Consider the following 19,874-nt stretch of genomic DNA (forward strand, 5'->3'; position numbering starts at 1 on the left):
TTAAGGATAGTTTTGTCCACGTGGAGTGGTACTTGTCGTTGAATCTCAACCGCTGCTTAATAATCCACGTCGACTTGGTTTAAGCAAATAACGTGTCGCCACGTGAACGGTTCACGGTTCTGTGTTGGATCTGTATGGGACGTTCCTTATCCACAACTCTTTGGAGATTGGCAGATTGTCTGCCCTTGGATCTTTGACCCGATCCAACATTAAATTCCTCAAATCTTTTTTTTTTTAAATACTCTCACCCTAACTTTCTATGCAAATTTATTTATTTTTAAAATATATAATCTATTTTTAAAGTGTAAATATCATTAATAAAAAATATAAAAAATTAAAATATCATTTTTTAATAAAAATTAATAAAAGATAAAATTATCTTTAATATTATCATATTATCAAATTAACGAAAACACTAATGACTAGACTAATATGTCCATCGAAATATATTTTTGAGACAGTGTTTATGTTGAAAATTAATAAACCTACTTAAACTTTCGATTAAAATCTAAAAAAAGTTAAGTATTTTACATTTTTTTTTGCTTTGGATCTTTGATCCGATCCAACATTAACTTCTCAATAGTGTCACCAATTTTACATTTATAATAGTTGTGATAGATTTTAAACTTTTAATAAAAATGAAATTTGGATTGAAAGTGTGAATTTGTAACAAGTTATATGATAATTTATTCAAATTTTCATTAATATGAAATCTCTATGAGAGATACGAAGATTAAAGTAGATCCAGATCAAACTAAATCTCTTTTTTTTATAAGTGAAAGAACAAGTGTAAAGAAGATATTGTGTAATTTAATAGAATATATGAAGTATTTTGAATTTATAAATAAAAGTTATCTTCCAACTAATAAGGTATGTTTTTTTAACTTAAATATATGGGCTGGTGATAACTACAACATTTCAATGGAAGATATTTTATTATATATTAATCTTACAAAAAATTTTTACATTAACATAGTATTGAATACCTCAATTTCAATTTGAACTTTTTATTCAAATGTCATTGTTTCCACCTCATTAATTTTACTAAAAATGTAGTGTTATATATATTACAATAGCAACTATCATTAGGTAATAAAGTTATGATACTAGTTTTTTTCTTCACTCTTTGAATAAAAATTTAATTAAAAAATCAGTAGTTAGATTGCACAAGAAATTTCTGATATTGGGCCTATTATTTAAATATCTTACTTCTTCATCGAACTTAGGCCCCAATTGGAGAAGGCCCATATTTATATTGGGCCTACTTTCCTTTCGAGTACCCAATAAAATGCTGAAGCTCGTCTCTTCGTTCTACGAATGTTGGGGAAAGAAAGACGTAACAGGAAGGGAACAGTGTCTGTTTTATTGTAGCTCTTCTTTTTCTTTGAGCAAATCCGTCGCCAATTTGATGTGGAAGGCCGCAGAATTGGTTTTTCTTGGTAACAAAAATGGAGGTACAAATTTCAACAACTGAAACAGAGTCGCATCCTGAAACGGGAGATTCTTTAGGTAAACATTTGATTAAACAGCTATTACTGGTGAGCTTACTCTTTCTTTTCTGTATATATATTGTTTAGCTTTGAAACTGTATGAACAAAAATGGAAGTACAAATTTCAACAACTGAAACAGAGTCGCATCCTAAAATGGGGGATTCTTTAGGTTAACATATGATTAAACAGCTATTACTAGTGAACTTATTCTTTCTTTTCTTTATATTTCTTGTTTGGCTTTGAAACTGTATGTTCTCGTTCTTTTTTTTTTAGGTTAATTAGTTTAATTTTTAACTCTTTTTTTTTTCTTTTGCTGCGGAAGGTTTTGATGAGGTGAAACTTAAGGAATTTATTGCTCAAGGAAAATTAGACTTTGATGGATGGACTTCCCTTATTTTAGACGTTGAGAATTCATTTCATGTACGTTCCTTTCTTTGATCATTCTTGCTCCTTGTTTAGGTTTGTTTTGTAGTTTTATGTTTGGCTCTTTCTTGTTTTAATGTTGTGTGTGTTAATCATTGCAGGATAAAATAGAGAAAATATGTTTAGTTTATGATTCCTTCTTGTTTGAGTTTCCTTTGTGCTATGGTTACTGGAGGAAGTATGCTGATCACGTGATACGTTTATGCACCATTGACAAAGCTGTTGAAGTCTTTGAACGAGCTGTGCAATCAGCAACATACTCTGTTGGTGTTTGGGTTGACTATTGTGGCTTTGCTATTTCAGTTTTTGAAGATGCCAATGATATTCGTAGGTAATCTCAATACTTGAAATTCTAGTACATGTTATAAAACAGAATGCCTGTAATTACGTGACCCACATTTGGTGTTCATAGTTAGATTAATACAGCCTTTACTACCTGTTTCATAGTACATGAGATTTAGAAAAGTGAACTGGCATTTGTGAATATAAATTGATTTATGCACGATACTGGCAGTTGATATATGAATGTTGTTCTTGAGGCATGTGCTTAGTGTTTGAAGCTTTTCAATGACCTGCAAATTTATCTTAGTGAATCACTTATATCCATGATTTGTAAAAAAGGTGGGAAAACAAAATATTGATTGAAATAAGTAATATATGGTATGAGAAAATTTTACTTAACTCTCTGGTGGTTCAGCTAGATAGATAGGCTCAACTTTACACTCAATCCTCTTGGGGCTTGCTTCATTAAACTGAACCCTGAGGATGTTAGCTTTAGTGACATTATCTTGATATTGGTTTGAGGATAAGGAAGAACACATTCTATTGAAGCTTAACTTGTATAAATGTTGTTCGATTTCTTATACTTTTGTTAAATGATAACAAGAATATGTAGAAAATTTCCATCAGATATAGGCTTTTGTGTATGTTTGTCTTGTCATGTGTGAGATCTGAAGTATTATTTATCATATAGTTTTGTCAAACATACAACTCTACCTCAATTGAACTCAATCAAAACCTGAAACAGACTATTGGGGTTGGCCGAACAGCACATAAGTTTGTTTTTTCTTTCATAATATGTGCATTGGCCCAATATGATGATTTTGTGATAGAACTATGCATTTATTATGCCCCTGCCTGCCGTGTTTCCGAAAGTCTTGAATATTCCTGCTTTATGATACATTTAAGGTAGATAATTTTATCTTTCTGGAAATTATTGACAGACTATTTAGAAGAGCCATGTCCTTCATTGGAAAGGATTACTTATGTCATACCTTGTGGGATAAGTATCTTGAATTTGAGTTTTCTCAGCAGCAGTGGAGCTCCTTAGCTAATGTTTACATCCGAACTTTGAGATTTCCTTCGAAAAAGTTACATCGTTATTATGAGGGGTAATTTCACTTCTTTACAGAAACTTGTGAGAATTCTTTGAACTTTCTTTTGTACTAATTTATGCACCTATGTTTACATGGTTATATTAGCATTAATGCAATATGCTATGAATTTTAAGAAATCTTATTTCATTTAGGCTCTGTTTGGTAAGGATGGAAACTTTTTTCAGAAATTTTTTTCATTTTTTGCCCTTGTTTGGTAACCTGAAAATATTCACAAGAAGTAAAATATTTTTGGGTCAATGAAAAAATGCTGTTGACTCAAGGAAAATGTCTTATGCTCTTTAAAGGAGTGAGACTTTTTCCTTCTGCCTTCCCCTCCCTCTGGGATTGATCTCATAAACCTTGGGATCAATCCCAGTTGGAAAATATTGCCCTCCCCTCCTTGTGGGATCGATCCAACAAAGCAATAAAGCAATAAAACGTCATTATTTTCCTTTTTTTCATCTCTTTATTCATTCCCAACAAAGCATCATTGACTCTTTTTATTCAATTATTTTGTAGGAATTATATCACAATAATTATTTTTACTAAGATGCTACAATTTTTAATATAATACAAAATAATTAAAGTCAATTAAAGAAAAATTTATATAAAATAAGAAATGAAATTTTCGTACATGAAAATCTATCCTTTCTTTTAATTTCCAATTTATGATTTATTCACTTAACAAACTAACCGGTAAAATAATATGATGAGAAATAAATAAAAAAAAGGGTTAAATATTATTTTTATATAATATTTTGAATGTTGAAAAAAATATTTTGGATGTCTTGCATAATCGATGAATGTTGATATTTTTATGTTGTCATGGTAGAAAATTATTGAAGATGGAAAAGTCTTGAGGATGGGTCATGATGGAAAATATTTTCTATAGTATGATCTAAACAACAAAAAATATTTTGGGCAGTTTATCCAAACAACATAAAATATTAGATTTTTTGTAAAATGTTTTACATATAAAAGATTTTCTTCAGCAAGTTATTTTCCGGTTACTAGACGAAGCTTCACTAGAAAAAGAACACCACAGAGAAAATGAAGGAACTTGCCAAAGTCCAACTACTATTATTGGTATTGTTCTTGAATATTGAGTCATTGTAGGACATCCATCTAGTTTACTGAGAACAAGTAGTGCAGACCATAAAAGAGTGTATTTCTTTGTCACTTTCTGCAGATCTTATCTCAGTCTTTCTTTCTATAAATCCAACGATATGATGTATCTACGCCAATATATGCTTTACTTGTTTAATGACCATGGATACTGATAATTTCATGGTACTCTACGTATATTTATGAGGATTTCATATGATTGGTTATTACGTAGCTGTTGATGTATTAGCTTAGTTTGATATAATAGCTCATCTTTGATCTTTATCGTTCTTATTGTGCCCTTGCATGATATTTTACCGTTCTTTCTCTGTTTGTTTGCTCCTTTTTGTCTGATACTATACTCCACTTTGAGCATATAATTGTCATACAGCAGTTTGTGTTTTCTTCAGTTTCCAGAAGCTGGCTGCCACTTGGAAAGAAGAGATGCAATGTCTGAATGATTTGGATTTAGAATCAGATCCCAAAGTAGAAAATGAAGTCTCTACATGTTATACTGATGATGAAATTTCTTGTGTCATCAAAGACTTGCTGGATCCTTCCACTGGTGTGGATGGTACTAAAGCACTGGAAAAGTATCTGTCAATTGGGAAGCAATTCTACCAGGAAGCGTCTCAGTTGGGTGAAAAAATACATCGCTTTGAGACTAGCATTCGAAGGCCTTATTTTCATGTAAATCCACTTGACATCACTCAATTGGAGAACTGGCAAGAGTATTTAAACTTTGTAGAGATGCATGGCGATTTTGATTGGGTATGGTATTATTAATCTGGACTTATCTGGTCTTGCCTTTATTTGGTATCTGAGTTTCCTTTTGCCTTTATAGGCTGTTAAACTTTATGAGAGATGCCTAATTCCATGTGCTAATTATCCTGAGTTCTGGATGCGTTATGTGGATTACGTGGAAAGTAAGGGTGGAAGAGAGATAGCAAACTTTGCATTGGCCCGAGCAACACAAATTTTTCTGAAGGTATTCATCTTTGTAACTGTGCTTGTACTCTTTCAGAAAGAGGGAAAAAGAAAATTAATACAAAGATTCTAACCTGGACACTATCTCCAACAGTAGAAGGATTCTACCAATTTTAGAAAAGAGATAAATGATCTTTCATCTGTTGGATGGTGCTAATCCTTTTCAATGAATTGTTTAGAGGATAGATCTTGTAAAATAACCAGCTTCTGCACCAACTGTTATTAATTTTTACTGCTATCAAATGGCAACTAGAACCTGATTTATAATTTCATTTTTTTGCTTTTATAATCTTTAAGTAGAATTTCAAAGTTTCAAGTAACGTGATGTCAATAAGCTTGTTTAGAATGGGTTAAATCATGAAATTCTTATCTACATCTAGAAAGTGCATGCATTGATACAAAATACAACGAGAGAAATTCATCTATGGTTGTACTATCTGTATCCCTTTTTCGGGTTAAATAAGTTACGGAAGGGGGCTTTGAACTCAGTAATATTAACAGTAAACCTGATAACAACAAGGTTACAAACCTCTTCTTTTGGAGCTGTAACAATATGTTTGATGACACTGTCTTAACTGAAAAGATTATTGAGACCATAAAGGTGGCTTAGCTGAAGTTCAGGTTGCAGGAAACATCTATCAAAGTATTTTCTTCGTAGAGATTATTTTTTTGCTTACAGCATGTTGAAATTGGAGTGGTAAAAGTGCAACGATAATTTAGGTAACAAAATAATATATTAATAGAGAGGCACCAAACTTTTGACATTATTACACTAAGTGAGATATAATCAGAATACTATATCTTCTGAAATAGCAATTTGTACCATGTAATTTTATCAAAAATGAATGTAAGTGTATTGTAGTTTCAAAATACTTAATTGTTGTACTGGAAATGAATATTGAAGAATACTAATTTTGTTTCTCAGAGATAATAAATTGTAATCTCAATATCCCTGCATTATCCTTTAGGCAACTTGAGTGAAATAGCCAGTGGTTAGCTTATTTACATTTCTTTCTACACTTCCACGATACTGTTAGTGATTCCAAATCAGTTTGTGCCATACTGAAACTTCAGTTGATTCCTTTTATTTATAGGCTTCTTTCTCCATTGCTTTATACATGACTGGAGATGTTTATGGCCTTCCTCCTATGTTAATTGCAGAGAATGCCGGTGATCCACCTTTTCAGTGCTAGGTTTAAGGAGAAAATAAGGGATGTTTCAGGTGCACATGTAGCACTTGCTGAATATGAGACAGAATCAGATCTCAGCTTTGTTGAAACTGTATCAATAAAGGCTAACATGGAAAAACGTTTGGTAAGTATCTCTCTCTCTCTCTCTCTCTTCATTTCGACTATATGTATGGGCTTGATTGTGAGTAATTATTTATATATGTCATTGCATTTCCAAATTTGTTAGGGCAATTTTGTAGCAGCTTCTAATATATACAAAGAGGCAGTGGAAATTGCTGCTGCAAAGGAAAAGTTTGACATTCTTCCCATATTGTATATTCATTTTTCTCGACTTCAATACATGGTGGGTCAAGGATTTCCACTGGTAGATTTTGTCAACCTAAACTGTCTATCTGCTGGGCTGCTTTTAGATGTTCATGATTTACAGCTAGACATGTTTCACTTTGCATTTATCTCACCTTTGATGAAGAAAGGCCACACTAGATTTATAATAAGATTATATCTGTAAATGCTCCTGTTGATTGAGTGAAGTATATATGATTTCACATAAGACAGCAGTGCATAAATGCAATTTCAATGTTGTGCTTCCTAGATTTATTTACTTTCCTCTGCTACATTTACCTTCAATTTTCTCATTGTGAAATTGCTTATATGCATTATGGTCCTTTTCTGAAGAAAAACGTTGCCCTACTATCCTACACTTTCTTGGTAGTCTTAGATATATGCATATGATTTTTCTTACAGCATTTTCTTTTCAGATTACCAGTAAGAGTGATGCTGCCAGAGACATCTTAATAGATGGTATCAAACATGTGCCTCATTCCAAATTGCTTTTAGAGGTAGTTATGTCATCTTCAACTGATGATTTGTCTGTTGTGGAATCATGAATAGAATGTTGGTGGTCTTCAGGCCATATAACACTTGTGGTGATTACGTAGGCATAGCACCAAATTTAGAAGTCAAGTTTTTTCCCCCTTTCCCCAACATCTCTTGTAAATTATTGTTAAACTTTTCCTGTTTATCAGGATTTGGCTTCTGTTAGATTATAAAAGTTTCAATTGGTTCTGATATTCACTTCTGTAGGAATTGATCAAGTTTGGAATGATGCATGGAGGGCATACGCACATACATGTGTTAGATGCTATAATAGATAATGCAATATCTCCAGGGCTCTCTCAAGGTATGAATGCAGAAGAGGCGGAGGATGTATCAAGCTTATATTTACAGGTAACCTTTTCTCTTTAAACTTTTCAACTGCATTGTCCTTTTAGGAGAAGCGGTGCAAGAGGATGTTATTTCCTATGTTTCTGTGTTTTTTGCCCCTTATTGGTTGTTGACCTCATCATCTGTCTCGGTTGATTGTTCTTATTTGATACCCTTTCACTATGGCAAAAGAGGGCAAAAAACCTCTTTTACCATTCATGTTGATCTCTCTCTCTCTCTGCCTCACACACACATACGCATGCACATATGCACACCACACAGGAATTTTCTTCCTGAAAAAGCAGCCAGTTGGACTTTGGAATTTTTGGTTCAGTAGCATCAAACACCTGATAATATTTACATTTTCAATGTCATGCTATGCAAATAGATCTACTTACCAGATCTCCAAGATCCCGCTTTAGTATATGCCAGTTGCTGTAACATGGCCACAGTTTTTCTGTCTTGCCTAGCATTAGTTTGATTTTCATCTAAATTTATCTGGCAGTGGAAAACATGACCCTTGAAGCGAACTTTACTTAAGATAGTGGTTAAATGGAAAAGGCTCTGTTGTTATTGTTATTGTTGTTTCTAAATTCATCTGGAACTGATTGACTATAACTTTTATGCTGGCCAGTTTGTTGATCTTTGTGGGACCATAGATGATATAAGAAGAGCATTAAACCGGCACATAAAATGTTTTCCTGGCTCCACAAGGATGAGCACGTATATGTTCTCAGTTAATGGTATAAAACCTATACCTTTGAAGATGACATCTGGCCGAAGACAAGAAAGCCTTGGTGCTTTGCCTTCCCATCCATCTGGAGGTGGAAGTTTGGACGTCCCAACTCAGTCACTATCTCTAGACAAGATAATGAAGTCTCCAGAAAATGATGATACCCAGCGTAATCATGCTGCCTTGGACTGGGTTTTGGACAAGAAATCACCAAGGCAGGAAAATCATGAAATTCCTTCTGACCAGGCTACCGTCAACAGGCTTCAATCAGAGGTTGATGAAAGTTTGCAGGAGGGAATGCAGCAAGGTTCTGAAGATGTTTCAAAGCAGCTAAGAGAAGATATAAAAGCTAATACAAATTTGTCATCTCCTGATTTAATACATGAAGTGACAAATGAAGTTGAAGCACTACAAACTTCAGAAGAAAATTCTAAAGAAAATGATATCAAGCAAGAGCATGATCATAAGTCGGAACAGGATTTAAACCAACTCTCACTGGAGAGACTTTCATTAGATCATCTAGATCATAAGTGTTCAGATTCAATCAGAGTCGCAAATCAGGAAGGTGAAACTTTTGTAGAAACCAGGTTATCAAATGGAAGCATGGTGAAAAAAGAACCTCCTCAAGAAACCAGCATGTGCTATGGAAGCGTGCCAGAGGGTGGTCAAAGTAATGATGGACATCACCTGGTATCCAGCCCAAGGAGTGCTCAAGCATCTGATTCTGCTGGAATTCAAACTGAAATGGCCAGTCCTTCATCTTCAGCAAGTCAGCAGAACATCAAGAAAACAGAGCCGCCTTTACGGAGGACACCTCCTTATGGTGGTGGAAGTTGGCATCAAAGGAGTAAAGCTGACAGAGTTCATAGAGAAAACAAACTTGGATTCCGAAGGCATTCTCATAAAAGGCTGCAGCAAAGGCAGCAGGTGTCCCCACAAAGGCTGTGTCCACGAAGTGACACTGGCACACAAGTGCCCATGAGTCAAGGTTACCCCAGTCAACCAATGTCTTGGCAGAGTCCACAAGTTCAACAGGGTGGCCAAACACAGAGTCAGTACTCCACATCTGCTGCTCATCCTAATCTAATAACAGCCCATGGCTGGTCTATGCACAACATGCAACTACAGAATTTTGTCCCTAGTCAGTCTCAAGTACTTCCTCAACCTGCTCATCCTCCACCACAGATCTCTCAACATCCCATGCAAAGTAATGAGCAGCTTGGGCAAATGCAGAATAACCAAGCATATAATCAAATGTGGCAATATTATTTCTACCAACAGCAACAGCAGCATCCATTTCTTTTGCAGCAACCCCATAATCAACAGCCTCAGCCCCAGCAGCAGCTTTTACAGCAACAGTATCAGCAACATCAGCAGATGCTACAAGTGCAACAGCAACAATTACTCTATCAGCACCCACAGCTACTGCAGCTTGAGCAGCAACACCAATTTGTTCAACATCAGCAGCAACAGTATCTGCAACAGCAGCAGCAGCTGATGCAAGAGCAACAACTACAACAGCAAGGCTCTTATCTGCAACAACTTCCACCACAAAATCATCATCTTTTCTTGCAGCAGCAGCAGCAAGAACAAGAGCAAAGACAACAAGAAGAGCAGATTGCAACATCACAGGTTCAGACATTGAATGACTCAAGCAAAGAGGTGTGCTTAATACTGAATTATGTGGTTTACTATACTTTATGTGTAGCAAAAAATTTTCTACTAGGAAAAAGAGGAATTTTTTCAAAATCATGGTTTGTCCAATCTTTAAGTTTCCATTGAACCTGTCATTTACATTTTCTACACAGTTGGGATTTCTTCAGAAACAAGTCTTCTGATTTAAGCAAGCCTGACATTCCTTCCTTTAACCTGAAACCGGTCACAAGATTTGTATCTGTTGCAGTTTACTCTTAAATGAAAAAGTTGATCTTCTGGGAATGAGAGGCAGATGTAATAGAACTTTTGCACTTATATATGAGTTGTCTGACTGCAGGAATCCATGATGGAAACAAGGGTACAGACAAGATTGCAGGTAAGTAAAACAAAGTTTTATCATTTTACAAAGATTGTTTATATAGTGAATAAGTTTAAAGTTTTATCTGGGATTGGAAACATCACAAAGCATGTTAGTGGCAAAGCCCTTGAATGATCAGAGGATTCCCAAACTGTATCATTTTAGTTTTGTACATTGATCTCTTCCTTATAATGCAGGGCCAAGGTACATTGTCTCATGGGACCGATGCGTCTAAAACTGTATCATCTGCTGCATCCCCAAATTCCAAGCAAAGATCTTATTCAAGCTAAATACTGATGCCATCTGTTATAGTAGGGCAATACGCCTAGGTGTCAGTCACATCTTCAATGGTTATAGAACTTGAAATTGATTAAGTTACCTGTAACTTTAGTTTCGCATAACATGGAATGTTCCCGTTATAAACTTTTGTGTCATGCTGTAAATATCACAACCTGTATATCACATTTTTTTTAAAGTTCTTAGAAAACCATAGAGCTTGGTACTCAAAGTTGAAGAAATTACGTGAAAAATAGAAAATGAAAAAGCTTCCCTTCAATCTTGACAAAATCGAAAGAAAATTGGTTTGATCATTTTACAGGTTCTAAGTTTTAAGAACGAGAGCTCATATTCAGCTGTCTGGATATAAGATGATTACTTGATTCAATTCATTATTCTAGTGTTCATTAAGCTGATGCAACTACCACGGCGAGTGGGGGCCGTCTTCTCGGGACTAGAAGCCAGGATTCGGACATTTTCCAAAGACTAAACCTGATCAGCTTGTTTAATAATGAGAAAAAATGTCAATGACATAATTCCGGCACCACATTCCATAGCTATTTTAGGCTCAGGAATGCAACTAAAATTAAACAAATGAAGACAACCTCAATTAATACAATGATAAATACGAAGTGGTAGTGAAGAAATTACAACTATTACAATACCATATGGGATTTGGTCCCCAAAAAAAAATTTTAAATTAAAATGCACAATTTTAGATTAAATTTGCAGTTATGTAAAACATTACACGGTTCAAAGCGTACCAAAAAAGTATATAACTAAATCACCTGCTACCACATACATAGAGCAGGAAGTACAGGGCAAAATAAAATGACAGTCTAAATGACAGTTATCTTATCATCTCAAAATTACATTGATCAATCAATTTGTTCTTATAGTCACTTCAGAAATTCAAAGGGGAGAAAAACACAAATGTCAGGATGCATACATGGTCAGTAGCTATATTAAGAAACTTCAGATGAAAAGTTAAGTAGCAACGGAATTCCGCGTACCTATTATTTTGCCATTAGCAGATAATCTAGTAATGTTCATCATAAGACCTGCAGGTAAGCCATGCAAAATTATAAAACTGTGAAGAAGATCAAAGGATTCAACAGATGTTATGACAAGCAGTGATAGCTAACTTGTATGAGTCCACACCCATCAACTTTTTCTCCTCAATTCTCCAATTTTTTGTAAGGCAATATGATCTTCATTCCGTAATCTTCTTATATCCTCTAAGCATAGCCCAAAGAGCCACCTAACCAGGAGGTAGCTCCCATCAGAAATATCTTGCACTGTCAAACCCCAGATTCTCATTGTTTCCACCTTTGGATCCATTCCTATCTAAAGTCTTTGTATCTAGATTCTTGCACAAATTCCAATCTGACCTCTCTTTTATGCCACAGGTCTAAGTGTTGCAAAAGCAGGTTCAGTAAATTACCTGATTGGATACCATATATCACTAACTTCTTGAATATCAACTATCACAATTCTACATCTTCTCAGTAACAACACAGATTACTCTTAAGGCTCTAAGGCTCTATTTCCATCTTACCTCAAATAGCCCAATCACTCCTTAAATATGCCATCAATTCCAAAAGGATGCACTTTACATAGATAATATAAGGAGATACATTGGCAGTCTAGATGTTTTACATATATTATCACATGCACAAGCATGAAATCAATGTAATAGACTCGTGTATTAACAAGAAAAGTATCAGGAAGGAGAATATATGAATTAGTTACAAAACACCAGCCTAATCAGAAATGACATCAATCTTTGCAATAATGACCTATCTCTTCTACTATAAAATTAAGTCAGTGCATCAAAAACCCGAGATTTTAGGACTAATTAAACTCTTAGGGCCCTATGGGCAGTGGTTGCAAATTATGGTTAATTTCCAGTTCCCTACCATCATCTCTCAGCACACTTTGAATCTAACTCATATAAGTGCATTTGGTATTGTGTCTTCTTCTTCAATTTGGTCAAAAAAGAGAGACGAGATTTGGACAAAACAGCAATATGAGCAAAAGTCAGTTTAAGCAGACCTGAGAGGCTAGAAAGACGATACTTAGAAACAGCTGAAGTTTAGAATACTTGATCTACACCTAACACTAACCTATGAGTTAGAAGAGAAAATTTGATAGAAGAAAAGGTCCTTCAAATTGAAATTTACCAACTTTCTCAGAGTAAGGAAACATTATAAACAGCTAATAAGATGCTTTATCACCTGTGTCCCTCATCCAACAGCAAGGGCTCACTACTACAATCATCTTTCCATTACTTTATTTCAAGCATAGCAATCTAGCAGTTTTGATTTCCTAAAGACATCTTCTGAACCTCAGGTTGTCTGAATCCACCCAAGACAACATCAAGCATGATAAATAGAACTTAGGGAAAGGTGACATACTCCTCATTAACCCATCTGAAAAGACAAATATAACCTTGTGTCCACCAAATAGAACAGGAAATGCTTAAGCCTTGCACTGATGTACACTAACTGACTAATAAAAGCAGATGATTTGACTTGTTCTTCTATGTTCAAGATGTTAATTTCAAATCATTTTTACTTCGTAAAATATTTGATTTTCTAAGGGTCTTGTGTTAACGACTGCTAAAGCAGCACTTTTTAACTGTATTTGGCACTTAGACTATTTAGCACAAGCAGAGCCACAATCAAGTGCTGCTAAATCATTGTAATCCTTTCACTCTTAAAAAAAAAATCAAACTTACAACCCTCCCCTACACCTATTGTTTGATCCTGTTTAAATGCATCTATTTCTTTATTCATTTCAACCCCTATAACATCACCAACTAAAAGTACAACTAATTTCAACTTCGTACCATCCTATTAAGTTTCCTGACTAAAAGCATCTATGCCTCTAGGTTTCACATTGACAGTTATAATAGTGGGATCTTGTCATTGTTTTCCTTTGAAATAAATTCTATTATGATTGCCTCAAGTACTTCCATGCTCACAATGTTTCTTGACATATTTAGAGTTTTTAGGTCAAATTAACCATTCTTCCAAAATATGGTTGACATAAGGAACCTACAGAAATAATTATCCAAACTTCAAGCTATGGACTTAGAGAAATAATTATCCAAAGTTCAAGTTATGATCTTACACATTTCAAGTCTACTATGTTTTTGAACAAAAAATACTGATAGCAGCATCAACTAATATTGCAAAAACAAAGGGGCACTAAGAAGGATAAAAGTTCCCGGAATAACTTTTAGTTTCTTAATACAAGCATAGATGGAGTCTCCATAATTTTCATAAGAAAAGACAGCAAGAGAACAAATATAAAAACAAGATAATTAACTAAGCAGCAGAAACAGATAGAAACAGGAATCTGCAAAATTATATTTCACAAGGTAATAATTCATATACAATGCCTTATATGATTGGAACTTCAACTGTACAATAAAATAAACAGAAACATTTTCTATGACTACCTTTGCTAAAAAAAATTAGATAAAGCACTCCACAGGGTTGTCAACCAAGAGGAGAAAGAAAAGGAAACAAGCAACAAAAAGCTGACACAACAATGAGACAGATTATAGCTTATTTTGTGGTTAATTTTGACGAGAAAAGAGAATTGGGTTTTTAATTAGAGGCCAAATTTCACTTAAAGCAAACAGAAGGACAAGGAACTATATTGAAAGCTAGTCAGAGAAAAACAAGGTGCTCTTATTCCTTGTTACCAAATTTCTTGGCAATGATAGGACGGACATCATCAGCATCAACCAGAGTCTCTAAGAAGGGAAGTAATGAAATTAGTGCACAATCAGATGGATCATCAAACCAACTCTTAATAGGAATCCCATTATTCACTTGCAGCCTGAAAACCTGAAATCAGCAAAGCCAAAGAATGCTTAAGCCATCAGAAGTATAAGCATGGGACAATCAGTTTTCTTTTCCATTTTGCATTTTCAATTATGAATATTTCACCATCGTACTATTTAAGTTGATAGCAGACAATGCATCCTGATGATGCTACTAGACAAATAAAATGAGCCTCTATCCTTTCTAGTTGATACTAAGAAGCAGGGCACAACAAGTCTTCACAACTACCTCTCACTGTTAAGCTTGGCCAACTGGATAATCTGGTTGTTATTGTTTTTAATAGAAATGATTCTCAAATGAACTTTATGCATCACTTCTAACCAAAATAGAAAAGACCTGAAAATCAGAATCTTAATGACTAAGACATGTAGTCACTAAATTACCAGTTCACGTCTACAAAATCTTCTCATCAGCAAAAGGGGACATTAAGTTTGGTAGATAACACACTTAAATTTCACAAGCACATTAAGTTGAAGCTAAAAGAAATATATATTTTCAGAAAAAAAAAAAAAGAAAAGATGACCGCCAGGACGACAATTATATGTTTTGACTGATTGTGAAGGCAAGGAAGATGGAAGTTCATGAATTGTAAACCTTTAAGAGAAATGGGCAGGTAAAATACCTGTGGAGAATTATCAATTATAGCAACTTTTGCAAGATCAACACCTAAAACTGTCAAATCTTTAGTGTAACTTCCATCTGAAAAAATGCATGATTCACGATACACTCGCCGAGATATGAGCTTTTGATGTGGGTCCAATATGTCCAGTAATTGTTCTGCATAAATACTTTGGCTTGCAGTAAAGATGACAACTTCAAACATCTCTGCAACTTTCTCCAAAAATGTCTGCAGGTGAGGCCTCTGCTTTACATACACAGTGTGCTCTTTCATGTTGAAAAATACTGTAAAGGTGAAGTCTGCATTATCACAATGTTCTAGTGTAGAGTGGACGAGAGTTTCTGCATGTATCGAAACAATGGTGATCAAACATTTATGGTAATATTTATTTTTTTTAAAGACCAAGTTAAAACGAAGAAAAAAGAAGCAAAGCTCAAATAATCCTGTAAAAATTGTAAAGTAGAAATTAGCTTCCAGATCATAAATGTCAAAAGCCATCCCAACTGATTTACAAATCTGAAGTTATTAATACCATTTCAATAGTTAACAGTTTTGCAACAAAATTGGATTGCAATCTATAACATCTAAAACCCCTGAAAGCATTTAAAGCTTTTCTTGCAAGACTTCAACATTAGCCTCACTAATAGAACAAGCATGTGTGGTGATTAAGACACAAATGGACGTTTGCGATAACAGTGGTTTACCTACACTGTTCATGGGAATTGAAAAAACAATCTCCCAAAAGGTTCCACCCAGTTCTTTAGAATCACTTCAAGGCAAAATGTTTTTCTCAGTATTGTTGTCCTCATCAGTACATTCGACTCAACTTTAGTTATGGGGGCTTTTGGCCTCATGTAAGACTCGAAACAGTCAGGTGAATACTCCATTTATAAGATCACAAGAATTAACCAGCCATTTGAAGAAATGTTGCGGTAGCAGTACTGGTGAATTAATGATAAATTAATCCCAAAGACAAAAAAATACAATAGTACAACAATCAACACATGTATGTCTTACCATCCAAATCAAGCACAAGGGTTACGGGCTTCCTTCTCCAAGCCTCCTTTGGCACCATAGCAGGTCGAAAGCTTGATACAACATCAGATAGTTCTGGTAAATTTTTTATAAATGACTGTGGATCGAAGTCGTCCGCTTGATCCGAGTCAGAGTTAACATCAGATTCCGGGATGCAGGATCTCATCTGATCAATTGCTACATATAAACCAGCATTATCTTGAGCCATCGTGGCTTCTTCACAGAAATTAACATCATTTATATCATTTGCTTTGACAGTGTCCTCGAGGAAAGGCAGTATCATGTATTGCTCGGCCACATCAAACAACATACTTGGCTCAGAACACTTGAAATCAGGAAAAGAATTGGTTCCAGAGATATTATCATCAACAGCATTTGCATCAAAGGGTATGCTTGCAATTATCATGTCAGATATAAAGAAATCTGATACATTACATGTTTGACTGCCAAACGAGCTTTTGTTATCATCACTTTCATCAGCCCCTAATGCTGGCACTTCAGGGCCATCATTACACCCTACCACAAATTGAAAAAAGAGATAATAGTGTCAAATAAATATCTTAACAGAACATTGCAACTTTCATTATGCATAAAAGGTAAGTTCTTGAATATTTGAATTCCACAAAAGTTCTTCATCCCACTAGTGAAAGAGTAAGCATTCATGACAGGAAAAAAGACACAATCATATTATGTAAATATACCCTAAACAGTATGGCGCCTGCCTTGGGCAAAAAGGCAGATTAAAGGTTCATACTTTATGCAAAGAATTTTGCTTTTATTTCCTTACAGAATGTAATTTGAAAAATCACACATCATTTTTATCACTTAAAACGTGTGATAAACAAGCCAATCAGTCCCAACTCCCAAGGCCTTTCCTTTCTGAATCAATGGCATCAGACACTGAAATTCCCTATTATCAGAATTCTTCATGGTAGCATGAAATATCAAATACACAGAAACCCCTAAATACCAAAAGTTCATACAAGTACAGATTTCCCATAAGCATGCAACAAGATTAACTAGCAATAAGAATCTTTTTACTATTAAGTTGTTCATTTTTATATAGCAGGCTATTGCCCTGAAAACCATATTTTGTTCTTATTTTCTCTTTTCTAATCAAATTGTTTCTTTATGGACCAGGTAACTGTGCCAAGAGAGAAAGAACCCTTATAACTTAATCATTATGTTTAGGCAGGGATTTCAACCAAAAATACTGTCATTCTCTTAGCCACAAATGGAGAACGGAAAACATTGACGAAGAAAAAAAAAAGGAGAATGGAAAACAAATTCATGTAATATTTAACATTTAACCAGCCAAAACGAAGAATCACCTGCATCATTGTCAATATTTGGTTCAGTGTGGATTACAATTGGCTCCAGAAAAGGAGAGAATATTGTCTCTAAGTTTGAGGCACAGGCTTCGGCAGATTCCTGCAAGTTAAACCATCATTTATAAGCAAGCGCAGACTAAGGTGGGTGAGTCTATTACATGATATCTTCCAAAAGCAGAGTAAAAAAGAAATTAGCAACTAAAATTCACAAAGTAAGCTGCTAAAAAGTAATAATAACTTACCATTCTTCCCACAGTCGTAGAATCAAAAAAAACTGGATGCTGTTTCTGAAGCTCAGAATTGTCATCATCCAAAATAAGTTGCTGAGAACTGGCTCCATTGGTTGCAACAACTTGTGAAGCCACTTCCAAGTCTAATGAATCTATCAAGAAAAGTCCGTAAGAACATGCAAAAAGCTAAAATATTCATGTAATTTATCTTCTTTTCTTTTAACTTCTTGTAAGAAAAGAACAAGTTAAAAACCTACAAACCAGAAAGCCTATCATTCATGCGTATAAGTAAATAAATGAAGAGTGAATAGCCAATACATTCTTATGCTTTGAAGCACCACATAGAGGATGGGTTTAAGGGCAGGCAGTACATGCAATGGAATACATACAAGAAATGAGATCCTAATTTCCCATTATCTACAACAATTTTAGCTCATAAATTAATACCTTCTTCTCCAAATGGTTCAACTGGTTGATCTATGTACTAGCATTTGTTTCCCTGCTACAGTCTACTATAATTTGATATCTTGGTACCACTCCAAACAACTCCATCCTTTTATGTTCTAGACATGGGATAGGACCTTCTAACATCTATATTGCAATTTTTAGAACTACAACTATGCTCAACAAAGTAGTTAAGTATAAAAAATTACAAGTAAAGCATCATTTCCTTACATAAAAGGAAACTTGTAACAAATCACAAGCCAGGCCAGCTAGTGTCAAGTGTCTTGCCCACACCTCAGCAGACTAAAGCAATGTTTGATATTGCTAATTTCAGTGCACTCAATTTACAGAGAACACGCAATGTCAAGATATAAGCACACACCAGAATAATTTTGAAACCTTGTTAATAAAACACTCTAACAAGCATCTGTAACAATTAACATTAGGCGAATATCAGCCTTTTTCAGTGTACTTGCTTACCATCATGAGAATTTTGAGTACATGTACTAAATTCAGCTCCTTGCTGGAAAACCCTGACATGGGAGCATGGTCTTTTGCAAATCATGCTAGACTTCTGACACATACGGAGACCATTTTTTTCTCTTACAGAACCCATGCTGGATTTGGCCTTCATTCTTAGAGATGGCATTTGATCTGCAGCTGTTATATCTATCACAATCTCTATTCCGGAACATCAGTGGGGAAAAGAACCCCTCTAAATGATCAAATCAGCAGCAGAGGCTCTGTCACATGAACAGTCAAGGTAAGAAGCAAAGATAGTAAAACAGATTGACATAAAGAACTGACAGAACAAGGAGACTGACATAGAAAAAAGAGAATTTTTAAAAAACATAACTTTGTGAGAAGCGAGACATGTATAACAAAAACAAAACCAAAGAAAAAGGTGAGAATTAAAAGTCAAAGTCCATGACCCTTTTTCTAGAATTACTGTTAAAAATAATCTATTGAGAATATCACTTAATACCACAATTCTAAAACCTAGATCTTGATTTCTATAGGGTTTACCGTAGTCAAGCCTGGAGAGACATTTTTTCATACCAAAAAAAAAAAAAAAAAAGAAGAGAAAGAGAAAGGCAGCAAAAACTCTTCATGAAGAGACGAGAAAACAAGAGCCCTTATCAAAGAAAAACAAATTCTTCAAGTAAAACCCACCAAAATTAAAGTCAACCCAAGTCTTTTAATCCCACAAACCACAATATAATCTCATCAACCATAACTTAATTACACAGTATAACACCAAAGAATGCAAAAAGAAAAACCCAAAAAACCAAAACCCGTCTGCATATGAACCCTAACAAAAAAAACAGCTGAAATGACAGTTATACAGTTTCAACTATCATTTAAACATTCCTAAATTAGAAACCCACGAAAAACCCAGAGCTGAAGATCAAAGCAACAGTACAAGCAAAACAACAAAATTAGCTGAAAAAAACTTTACAAAATAAAAAGAGAGGTAAAAAAGTGAAATTTTCTAGAGCATGAAAAATAGAAGGACCTGTTCGGAAACAGAAACAAAAAAGAGAGTGCTTCTTCTCTTTCT

General features: G+C 34.6%; 2 protein-coding genes across 8 annotated transcripts; one reads left to right on the forward strand and one right to left on the reverse strand.

Annotated features, from left to right (window-relative positions):
- Positions 1,332-11,111, forward strand: LOC18596566 (chromatin modification-related protein EAF1). Of its 6 annotated transcripts, none has more exons than XR_001928472.1 (13): positions 1,332-1,509; positions 1,814-1,911; positions 2,016-2,245; positions 3,138-3,305; positions 4,805-5,165; positions 5,239-5,382; positions 6,543-6,695; positions 6,798-6,914; positions 7,330-7,410; positions 7,655-7,798; positions 8,409-10,169; positions 10,316-10,539; positions 10,719-10,785. XR_001928472.1 is itself a non-coding variant. In XM_018123180.1 (13 exons), exons 4-13 carry the CDS (start codon positions 3,154-3,156, stop codon positions 10,809-10,811), a joined length of 3,045 nt encoding a protein of 1,014 aa, XP_017978669.1. In that variant the 5' UTR covers positions 1,332-1,538; positions 1,814-1,911; positions 2,016-2,245; positions 3,138-3,153; the 3' UTR covers positions 10,812-11,111. The 6 variants fall into 6 exon arrangements, 5 of the variants coding, with proteins under 5 accessions (XP_017978669.1, XP_007025185.2, XP_017978666.1 ...); XM_018123180.1 differs by having other exon boundaries at positions 1,332-1,538; positions 10,501-10,539; positions 10,719-11,111; XM_007025123.2 differs by having other exon boundaries at positions 10,501-10,539; positions 10,719-11,111.
- LOC18596567 (CTD small phosphatase-like protein 2) lies at positions 14,112-19,874 on the reverse strand. Of its 2 annotated transcripts, none has more exons than XM_018123182.1 (7): positions 19,830-19,874; positions 18,794-19,056; positions 17,882-18,021; positions 17,640-17,739; positions 16,291-16,824; positions 15,277-15,614; positions 14,112-14,657 (listed from the first exon to the last, which is right to left on the reverse strand). In XM_018123182.1, exons 2-7 carry the CDS (start codon positions 18,960-18,962, stop codon positions 14,499-14,501), a joined length of 1,440 nt encoding a protein of 479 aa, XP_017978671.1. In that variant the 5' UTR covers positions 18,963-19,056; positions 19,830-19,874; the 3' UTR covers positions 14,112-14,498. The 2 variants fall into 2 exon arrangements, with proteins under 2 accessions (XP_017978671.1, XP_017978672.1); XM_018123183.1 differs by lacking the exon at positions 19,830-19,874 and adding an exon at positions 19,487-19,753.

Source organism: Theobroma cacao, chromosome 6 (genome assembly GCF_000208745.1).
Source record: "Theobroma cacao cultivar B97-61/B2 chromosome 6, Criollo_cocoa_genome_V2, whole genome shotgun sequence".
Classification (NCBI taxonomy): Eukaryota; Viridiplantae; Streptophyta; class Magnoliopsida; order Malvales; family Malvaceae; genus Theobroma; species Theobroma cacao.